The sequence below is a fragment of the Garra rufa genome, chromosome 8 (assembly GCF_049309525.1).
Source record: "Garra rufa chromosome 8, GarRuf1.0, whole genome shotgun sequence".
NCBI classification, from domain to species: Eukaryota; Metazoa; Chordata; class Actinopteri; order Cypriniformes; family Cyprinidae; genus Garra; species Garra rufa.
In genome coordinates this window covers 37,143,595-37,155,146 of record NC_133368.1, presented here as the reverse complement: position 1 = coordinate 37,155,146, position 11,552 = coordinate 37,143,595, and the positions used below count along the sequence as shown (strand labels likewise).

Here is an 11,552-nt window from a genome sequence, read left to right as displayed (position 1 = left end):
AAAGCCGATGGATTAGAGGAGACTTTGAGCAGGAAACGAAAAGTTCGTCTGTCGCTCTGCACCACTAAGGTACGTAAATCCAGACCGGCTTTTATTCTGTGTGGTGTTTGCGTCCAGCAAAACAATAGGTTACTAGCGTAACCCCGGTTCTCTGATAGCATTAAGTGAGGTGTCTCACTATGGGATACGCCCCTTCCGCGTGTTCCTCAGAAGCCCTATTACATTACGCCAGCCCCAATTGGCTGGCAGACGTGACGTTGCGTCTGGGAGTGACCTCCCCACCCCTCGTATAAAGGGAGCAACGCAGCGTCACTTCGACATTCAAAACAAGCACACCTCTTCCTCGCTTCGCACAGCAAGGAGGGCGATCTGGTGAGACACCTCACTTAATGCTATCAGAGAACCGGGGTTACGCTAGTAACCTATTGTTCTCTTTCAAGCATACGTTTCGGTGTCTCACTATGGGATATCCTAACTCCCGTATTGCCAGATAGCCTGTCTCGAAGTCTCCTGCCAACCATAATCAACACATTCAGGGCTGAATGGGTCCAACTCATAAATCACGACCCTACGCTCAATACTGCATGTGCTAAAGTCTGAGCTGTAACATCCAGTTTATAAAACCTAGCAAATGTATGCGGTGAGGACCAGCTCGCCGCTTCACAAATATCCTGTAATGTGACTCCCTTAAACAGAGCCCAGGAAGTAGAAATTCCCCTTGTTGAGTGTGCACGTAAACCATGTGGGGGCAAAAGACCCCTACTGGAGTATGCCAATGAAATCGCCTCAACTATCCAGTGCGATAGACGCTGCTTAGTGATCGGCTTCCCCGTACGAGGTTTCATCCAAGAAATGAACAGCTGATCACTCTCCCTGAACCCTCTGGTTCGTTCTGTATAGATGCGTAGAGCGCGCACTGGGCACAATGTATTTAACTTTTGCTGCTCTGATGAGGCAAAAGGAGGTGGATAAAAAGCTCTTAGCTCAAGAGGATTTATAGCGTTAACGACTTTGGGCATGAATGCAGGATTAGGTTTCAGAACTACTCCTGCATCCCCAGACATAAACTGTAAGCACTCTGAATGCACTGATAACGCATGAATCTCACTGACGCGCTTTGCTGAAACCAAAGCTATCAGGAGTGCCGTCTTGAATGACAATATTTTGAAATCAATCTTGTCCAGCGGCTCAAACGGGGACATGGACAAGGCATCAAGCACTAATCCCAAATCCCATGAAGGGGAAAGCGGTTTCGAAACTGGCAAAGCGCGGCGCGCGCCCTTCATAAATCTGCATACCAAAGGATGCTGCCCAACGGTTTTGTTATCAAAACCAATGTGACAAGCAGATATAGCGGCCAGAAACACTTTTATGGTTGAGAATGCTTTCCCTTGGTCTATCAGATCCTGAAGAAATGACAGAACCACTGCCACTGAACACTGAAAGGGAATCTCGTGTTTAGTTTCGCACCAACGCTCAAACACACCCCATTTGCATTCATAGAGAGACCTAGTTGATGCAGCTCTAGCATTCTGTATGGTTCTAATGACGCTGTCAGGCAGACCAGTTGTACTTAAATTGAACCACTCACAGGCCAGGCCCATAGTGCCAGGCGTTCTGGATGAGGATGAAAAATCTCCCCTTCCGCTTGTGACAGAAGGTCTCTGCGCTGTGGGAGAGACCAAGGGTCTTCGTACAGCATATGTATGATCTCCGCTAGCCAATATTTCCCCGGCCATCTCGGGGCTATTAATATTAATTTTTGTCCCTCCTCCCTCACTCTGCAGAGAGTTGGAGATATCAACGCTATCGGCGGAAACGCGTAAAGGAGAGTGTGAGGCCATTCGTGCGCTAGCGCATCTATCCCCAAAGGTGCGCTCCGGTCCTTCAGGGAGAAAAACAGAGGACATTGAGCATTGTCGTGGGACGCGAACAGATCCACTGTCGCTCTGCCATATATGCTCCAAATCTGTTCGACCACTTCGCTGTTCAGTTTCCACTCCCCGTAGAGGGGATTTCCCCTGGACAGCAGATCCGCACCCCGATTCATGATTCCCTGTACGTGCGTCGCTCTCAGGGAGAGCAGATTGGCATTGCTCCATAGGATCAGTCTGCGTGCTAACGTGTGCAGAGGGAGTGATCTGAGACCTCCCTGACGGTTTATGTATGCCACGACTGTAGTGTTGTCCGTTCTCACGAGAACATGTTGCCCTCTCAGAAAAGGAAGAAAATGCTTCAGCGTCAGGAAAACAGCTAGCATTTCCAGATAGTTTATGTGAAGATTGATCATATGTTGACCCCATCTTCCATTCACTATTCTGCCCTCGTGAATGCCCCCCCAACCAGACAACGACGCGTCTGTCGTTATGACTCGTCTGGCTCGGACTACACCCATGGGTACCCCTTGGACCAGAAAGGTCGGGTGTCTCCACTGGCGCAGTGCCAGAACTGCCTCTGACGTCACTCTCACTCTCCTCCGGGAATGACGTACTGGGTCCAGCCTTTGAGACGCTACCCAGCGTTGAAATTCCCTCATAAACAGTCTGCCTAGGGCAATAACTATCAGAGCTGAGGCCATTAGTCCTAATAGTCTGAGACATGCGCGAAAGGGAACGTTGTTTCCCCTCTGGAAGCCGGTCATGCAGCGAGCGAATCTTCTCACCCTGTCTTCCGATAGTCGCGCTCTGAACGTCACCGAATCCAGTGACAACCCCAGATATGTTATAGACTGTGTGGGAATTAAAACACTCTTTTTGGTGTTTAGTCTTAGCCCCAGTTTCTGTATATGCTCCAGAAGCATTACTGTGTGTTCTCTCGCTTCTTGCTCCGACCGAGCTGTCACAAGCCAGTCGTCTATGTAGGTAGCGAGACGAATGCCTTTCTCCCTGAGCGGAGTCAGTGCCGCTTCTGTACATTTTACAAACACCCTGGGGCTGAGAGACAACCCGAATGGTAGAACCAGATATTCGTATGTTATGCCAAGGAAAGCGAACCTCAGGAACTTCCTGTGGGGTGGATATATCTTTATGTGAAAGTATGCGTCTTTCAGGTCGATTGATGTAAACCAATCTCCCTGGCGCACTAATTGCAGGAGTGTAGAATGAGTGAGCATTCTGAACTTGTACTTCCTTAAGTATTTGTTCAGCGCACGTAGGTCTAATATGGGACGAAGGGCTTGAGTCCCTTTCTTTGGGACGAGAAAGTATCTCGAGTAAAACCCGCTGTGGCTCTCCTCGGGTGGGACCACTCTTATCGCCCTTTTGTTTAACAGAGAGGAAATCTCCTCCTGAAGGAGATGTTTTAGTTCTCCCCGCACTTGAGAATGAATTATCCCTTTGAAATGCGGAGGGGAAGCGGCAAACTGCAGTCTGTATCCGAATTGTATTGTTCTTAATACCCATCGGGACTGCGTGCATTCTCGCCAACTGTTTATTCGTGGCGTTCTGGCGCCATCTTGTGGCTGACTCGTGAACGAGTTCGTGGTCTGTGCTGCGCATGCGTGGGCACTTAACGCTTTGACAGATTTTAAGTTCCCCGTCACCTCTGTGGGAGTGATAACTCCCCGAGGTGACGTTATATTGTGTTCTGTTAATGTGTTTTGCAACATTTTTTGGGGAGTTGTGTTTTGCAACATGTTTTGGGGGTACAGTGAAAACTTTATTGGGGTTTGAACATGAAAAGTGCTTGTGACACATGGTTGAGTGTGCACCACTGCACCATTTCTTGACCTTTTCACTGCTCTGCTTCCCCTGACCCAACCGGGCTCTCTCCTCCACACAGAACATCTGGGGACTTCGGAACTCGTCCCGTGTCGAACGCTGAACGTCTGGGGTTCGGGAGCTAGCGAACGGGGGGGCTGTTGGCTCCCTTTCCCAGGGAAAACCCCATCAAACGGCCTTCTTCTTCCTCCTCGCTCCCTGAGGATGGGGGTGAGGATGAGGTTGAGGAGCCGGCTGGGCCGTTTGAGCTGTCGCGGGAGGATAGTTCTTCCTCGGCCAGGCAGATCTCTGCTCTGTGACTCCGCTTTGGCCCGCTGCATTCACGTTCGTTCTCTGCCGTCTTGGAATGCGGTAACTGGGGGATTGGCGGGCCGTGACTTGTGCGAAGGTTTGCCGGGGTGGCGGAGGGGGTGCAGTCTGTGTCTTCCTAGGCATGCAGAGCTGTAACGCCTCGTCATCCCTCTTCTTTTCCTCGCACCTCTTCTGCATCAGCGTTAGAGCCGACCCAAAAATGCCCCCTGCGACTACTGGTGCGTCTAGAATGGTCTCTTTTTCCCTGTCAGAGAGATTCGTTAGGTTGAGCCAGCGTCCTCTCTCTTGGATGACCATTGCTGCCATGGCTTTGCCCGCGGCTTGCACCGCGCACCTCTGAAGACGCAGAGAAAGATCTGTAACGACACAGATCTCTTCCCAGTGCGTCTGACCTGGTGTGGTCGACGCTTCATCTTGTAACTCCGCTTGGTACGCGGTCAGCAAAGAGGTAGCGTTTAGAGCCCTGACGCAGAGAGCGACTGCTTTATAAGCGCGTTCCGTCATATTTGACTGGAAACGGTCCGCTTTGGATGGCAGCGACGGGTTCGCAGCCGCCGTGTGTCTTGGGTGCAAGTGCGCGGCCACTAGCTGTTCCATGGGGGGCATCCGGAGAAGACCTTCCTTCTCCATTCCCTCCACATCGAGCGCGGATCCCCCCTGCACTGGCACTTTGCTGGTGAACGGTTTGTCCTTCCAAGTCACCGCGAGCTCCTCCAGGAGCTCTGGAAAAACGGGAAGGAGCTGCCGTGCCGCCCGTTTTGCTCTTGGCAGCCTCTTACCCTCGTAGCGAGACTTTGCAGTCTCTGCTACCACAGTCGGCCACGGGATGCTCAGCTTCTCTGCGGCGCGTTTGCACACATCCTGCAGATCTACGCTGAGAAGCGGGGATGGTGCCCCGGCCACATCTTCGATGGGTCCCGCCGCTGCGAGGGGTTGTGCCGAGTGAACGGGTGGGAGGAAAGGACAGTCCTCAAAATCTTCTTCTTCTTCAGATAGAAGAAAGTCAGATTGTCCCTCCTCCTCGAAGTCAAGCGCGTCCTCTTCCTCGTCTGTGCTGAGCACATCGGGCAGAGGAACGCAGGCGTCAAGCTGTTCACCCCATGATAGAGGTGCCGTGGTGGGCATCTCTACAGGGATGGATACCTGTGGAGTGGCAGCTGGAGTGGGGCTAGGTGACAGGAGTGGATCGAGGCCCGACAGGCTAGCTTGGCGTGCTAGCCGTCGGCGAAGGCTTTTCGTCGTGAAACGCGCGCAGTGTTCGCAGGAACCGGGGTTGTCGATCGCCAGTTGGGCATGTTTCAGCCCGAGACACGCTGAGCAGACCTGGTGTGTGTCCTTGCTCGAAATTTTGTTCCCACACAAACAAAGTCGCGCAGCCTCTCCTTCCCTAGCCTGGACAGTCTGCGTTGCTGCAGCCATCGTGTAAACGAACAATCCTCGCAATCAGCTGGAGTGCAAATTGAAGGAGCCAGGCGAAAAACGGCGTGGTGGCCAGTAATTCGTCCAAGAGTTCGAAAGATAGGCTTCTGGTGTGAAGCGAGAAGAGGTTTTTTGAATGTCGAAGTGACGCTGCGTTGCTCCCTTTATACGAGGGGTGGGGAGGTCACTCCCAGACGCAACGTCACGTCTGCCAGCCAATTGGGGCTGGCGTAATGTAATAGGGCTTCTGAGGAACACGCGGAAGGGGCGTATCCCATAGTGAGACACCGAAACGTATGCTTGAAAGAGAACCAACTTCGGTTTTAGACAGTTTCATTGACGAAGTATGCGAATAAACTGGCCTTTTTTGTCCGAAATGTAAGTTACTCGATATTATTGAACTTTAATTTTACTGTTATATCTAATGCAAAATATAGTACAATGTATCGTATACTTGACACTGCGCATCCGCCAAGATAATCAGAGTGTACCAAACAATCGGCCTAGCAACAAAATAAACACTAGGTCTACAGCAGTATTACATAATATTACTACTGACGTCCTCTGAGGATATTTTATAACTGAAAATAATTTTCTTTTTAAACTACTTCAAATTTTGTGTCTAGGCTTTCTTAAGCCAACATAAAGTTGGTTAGCAGCAGTTACGTGGATGAGTGGTATGATAAACTTGTACAGTGTAGCATGGACAAGTATTCCAGATTTTGAGACACTTTATTTTTACTCTTTAGAGTATTCTAGGCACCTTTCAAGGGTACAAGAGATTCTCCAGAGGGTCTTGTTAGTTGCAAGACTGGGAAACCCCCTCAGTTCAGTGAATGTGCTTTGTCTTTTTAGATACTCCATTATTCTGAAAGGTTGAGCAAGTTAGCTATAACAATACCATTTTAATTTCCTTTAAAATGAAACATGATGTTTACACATTGGTGTCCTAGCAGAGTGACCATAGGTGTAATTAATGAACACGATCAACTAAGTTTGACAGCCAGAAAGTGTCTTGTATATATTTACATTATATGTCTTTTAAAACATATCATGCTTTTGGTGAAATTTGCTTGAAAAGTGTTTAAACTACTTGATCTGTTATTTTGTTGTGTACCCTAATGGGATTTTTAGTAGTTTTTGTATTCACTGTTTCTGATAGAGTTTGCTGCCATCTGGTGGATATAGTCATGTAGGTTGTGCCTGTAGCCTCACACACAGGTTCAGGCTCTTTAACTCTCACTCACTACAGGTTGAGGCTGTCAGGCCATACGTTATAATATCCATAATAAGTATACAGCAGATAATCCAAATCCGTTGTTGATCTTATTTGAGTAAGCAAGTTACCCAGATTTAACATAAGTATGTCTTTGCCCTTATATGATATAAAGATATTGGTGCCCTATATACTAGTGATGCGCGGGTCGGGGTTTTTTTCAACCCGCGGGTCCCGCAATTATGAAATTATTTGGCCCGCCCCGCAGTACTGTGTCTATTTTTACAACCCGCCCCGCCCCGCACCCGCGACAATTAAATAGACATACTATGCATTGTAATGCAAATGAAAACCGAAAGTGCTTTTCGCCCTTTAAACTGGCAACAATACTGTACGATTATGAATATGAACCATAAATCAAATCATATTAATAACAAGATAATCAGTGGTGTAACGTTAGTTGTGCCGGAAGAAATGTGGGTATATATGCTTCATTTATGAATATCGTTTTGAACTTTCTGTTTGAACGCATTCGTTTACTGGATCCTTGGACTGAAAGATTTAAAGGTTCACTGGTTTAAGGAAGTTCTGATCATGAAAATCTGCTTCTTTTTATTTGTAAGATATTGTTTTCGTTATTATGTAGGCTACTGTTTAAAATGACTAGGGTGCAGGAAACGCAGCGGGCGCAATCACCAAATACATTTCAAAGCAAGCCGGCGCCACAGTCCTGACTACATCATTGCTGTCTTTATTGTGTGTTTTTAGCGAATATTTACATTCATTCACATATAACTGGATGTGGTTGACTGTCATGATTTTGGCTAATGCAGGATAATGCGCATCAGAGGAGATTTAAATACGCATAGCACCAGGCCTGCAGAGCTGAATGTGCGTTCGCTTGATGCGCTTGTGGCTGGCAGCGGGAGCTGCTTGGCGCTTTCGTGACGTGACGTGTTGATAACCTTATTAAAGAACTTAATAAAATATGAAAATAGATATTCCCAAATATGTAATATGAGCTATAGGGAATTGCACGCAACATACATTGATTTTTTTATTTTATTTTGTATTTAATGACCCGCCCCAACCCGCCCCGCAAATAAAGTGACAGTTTCTTTACCCGCCCCAACCCGACCCGCAGGTTACCCGCGGGGCCCGCGGGTTATGAGACGACCCGCGCATCACTACTATATACCATTTCTGCTGACAGATGTTTGTTAGAAAACCATAGTGCAGGCAAGTTTATGTCTCATGTGGAATGGTTCTATGAAAAGTAAAACAGTTGTTGAGTTTGTAGTCCTAAAACCCAGAAAGAAAGTTCCCTGAGGAACTTCAGATTGGCAGATTAGAGTGAAATAAGGGCTGTGGTTACCATTACTTGTAGAATCAAGTTCTTTTTTTTTTTCTGAAAAATTTTAGTTGCTTGGTTAATGTGCTTGAAGAATTGGACAACCACTGTAGTACTTGTATGGCAACTTACATTTTTGGACTATGCAATGCTTTTAGAATCTTTTATAAATTATGACTGTGTCTAATTTATGTTATAGAACAAAACATGAAAACCTCCTCAAGTAATGTCACCACAGACTTTTACTCAAAAATGCCAAACCATAATGCTGTGTTCCAGGCCACTCAGAATTCTGCCACCTCACTAATGTTATACAAAAACAAACTTTTACGTATTTTAATTAAACAATAATATATACAGTTTGGGATCAGTAAGATTTTTTATGTTTTTTTTTAAAGATGTCTTTTATGCATTTATTTGATTAGAAATACAGAAAAAACAGGAATATTGTGAAATATTATTGCAATTTAAAATAATAGTTTTCTATTTTAATATACTTTAAAATATAATTTATTTCTGTAATGCAAAGCTGAATTTTCAGCATCATTACTCCAGTCGTCATTGTCCCATGATCCTTCAGAAATCATACTAATATGCTAATTTATTATCATTGCTGGAAACAGTTGTGATGGTTTTTATTTTTTATTTTTAACCTATGATACTTTTTTATTTCAGGATTATTTGATGAATAAAAAGATTAAAAAAAGAACAGCATTTATTTTAAAAATAAATCTTGTGCAACAATATACACTATTGTTAAAAACCTTTGAATCAGCATTTTTAAAATCTTTTTTCTTTTTTTTTTGTTTAAGAAATTAATACTTTTACTCAGCAAGGATGTTAAATTGATACAAAGGGATAGTAAAGACTTATATTGTAAGAAATTATTTTTTTATTTTAAATAAATGCTGCTCTTTTTAACTTTTTTTGATCCAAAAAATCCAGAAAAAAACTATGAAACTATGAAAAAATATGAAGCATCACAACAGTTTCCAACAGTTAGCAATTATATATTATTAGAAAGATTTCTGAAGGAGTATGTGACACTGAAGACTGAAGTAATGATGCTGAAAATTCAGCTTTGCATCACAGGAATGAATTTAATGTACATTAAAATAGAAAAAATATATTTTAAATTGCAATAATATTTCACAATATTACTGTTTTTTTTTTTATCAAATAAATGCAGCCTTAATGAGCATAAGAGACGTCATTAAAAAAAAAAAAATCTTTCTGATCCCAAACTTTTAAAAGGCTGTGTATATGTACAGTGCCTTGCAAAAGTATTCATACCCCTTCATTTTTTTTCACATTTTGTTTTGATGCAGCATTATGTTAAACTGCTTTAAATTATTTTGTTTCCACATCAATCTACATCTCATACACCATAATGACAAAGTACAAAAGGTTTGTAACAACTTTGCAAATTTATTAGAAATAAAAAACTGAAAAGATCCCGTTGCATAAGTATTCATACCCTTTTCTGGAACACTCGAAATGTAGCTCAGGAGCATTCATATTGCTTCTAGATGTTACTACAGTTCAAGTGGAGTTAAACTGTGGCAAATTCATTTGAATGAGTATGATTTAGAAAGGCACACACCTCTCAGAAAAGGTCTAACAGCTGAAAATGCATATCAGAGCAAAAACCAAGTCCTGAGGTCAAGATAACAGCCTGTAGAGCTCAGTGACAGACAGGCGTTAAGGCAATGATCCAGGGAAGAGTTCAGAAAAAAATCTGCTGCATTGAAGGTTCACAGAAGCATGTAGCCTCCTTTATCCATAATGGAAGACGATTGGAACAACTAGGACTCTAGAAAATGTCTGCCAGCCCCCATCCAAGCTGACAGAGCTTGAGAGGTGAAAAGGTGAGGCAAAAAATAGCAGATAATTGCCAAATGCACATCACATCATACCCAAAAAGACTTGAGGCTGTAAAGGTGCTTCATGTACTGAGTTAAGGGTATGAATACTTATGCAATGTACTTATTTCAGTGTTTTATTTTTAATAAATTTGTCAAATTTGCAAATCTGGTTTTTGCTTTGTCATTATTATGGTGTATGGAGTGTAAATGGATGTGGGGAAAACTAATTTAAAGCAGTTTAACATAATGCTGCAACAAAACAAAATGTGAAAAAAAATGAAGGGGTGTGAATACTTTTGCAAGGCACTGTATATAGATAAAAAAAATCGTAATAAAATATCAACTTTATATATCAACAACACCTACATTTGGAATTAGTGATTGTGCATAAGTAAATGTCTACGTTTTAAGTTATTTTGCTTGATATAGGGATATAATGTAGGGTTGTATAGACATTCTGGGACCTTAACAACACATATATGCTTTTATTGTAGTAAAAAAAAGGACCTGAACATGAGCATGATCATTCTACATAGTATCTCTTGTAGTGCTCCCCAGAAAAAAAATACATTAGGGTAAATAATGGCAGAAATTTAGTTTAAATATTTCTTTCAAGAGAGTGTCATGTTACTATCTCAGCCACAAGAGGGCGGAATTGCTACGTAAGTGTACAACATAGAAACTCAAACAGCAACAGCTATAGCATCTATATTAAGATGTTGGTTCAGTTGGCAGTACTATAGCATATATTACTTCATACTCCTGGTACTATAATTGATTAAAAAAAAAAAAAAAAAGATTTGGCGAATGAAGTGCACATTCTTTTAGATTGTTTTGCTTTTAAGTAATTATGTCTGTTTTTTCTGACAACAGATTTTAATTGCAAAGTAGCTGTGTGTGCAAGCCCAGTAAAGAGGAATTGTCTTGAAGAAGAGAGTGTGTAATAAAAAGACACAAGCGAATAACTATTTCAATTTCAGTAATGAAAAATTGCAGCTGCTATTGGTTTCAGGTTAATAATGTGAGAGGACAGAATACTACACTGCCTCATATCGCTATCTTTTGAGAGATCAAAAGGATATTGCAGTCATGTGTGGATTGAATATTCACAGTGGCTTTGTGTTTTATTTCTGAATCAAGGCATTTCTCTGGGAGAAAATATCTTACCATTTTTTCTTTCAGATGGTCTTCTTCACTCAAGTGGACATCACAGAAAAGGAAAAGTCACACTTTTGGGCCAAAACTGGGACTGGCTTCAATTAACAGTAATCAGGTGAAATGCTTAAACCCCATTCTGTTTGTATCACTTGTCGGTTTTGCTTGACTTATCACTTGTTTGAAAGGGGATAAAGACGCACACGTGTACAACACCTGGAACTTTCTGTTAGAATGAACGCAAGGTCAGAGAACAACGTGATATGACATTTAACTGAGTGCCTCGGAGACTATCGTGTGGGGAGATGTCTTGGGGCAGCCATAAAAATTACAGAGAACTCAACTGACAGCTATTATGTGGACTGTCTGTCATGCTGTCAAATTGGCCATTAAGTTAATTATAGCCCCACTGAAAGTCACATTGTATCGAGGAGCCAAAGTATGTGTAACAAGACAGCTAGCACAAGGCAGCCAGTCAGTCTTTAAAAACAAAAGGGCACTGTTTATTAGATTCA

The 11,552-nt window shown here is 43.3% G+C and overlaps 1 protein-coding gene across 1 annotated transcript; it reads right to left on the bottom strand.

The window, feature by feature from the left end:
- Positions 1–293: 293 nt before the first annotated feature.
- Positions 294–3,401, bottom strand: LOC141340167 (uncharacterized). The gene has a single exon (XM_073845094.1). It carries the CDS (start codon positions 3,399–3,401, stop codon positions 561–563), a length of 2,841 nt encoding a protein of 946 aa, XP_073701195.1. The 3' UTR covers positions 294–560.
- Between the last annotated feature and the right edge of the window lie 8,151 nt (positions 3,402–11,552).

Coding starts and splice junctions, on each gene's coding strand:
- LOC141340167 (XM_073845094.1), bottom strand. CDS start 3,401: ATGGGTATTAAGAACAATACAATTCGGATACAGACTGCAGTTTGCCGC.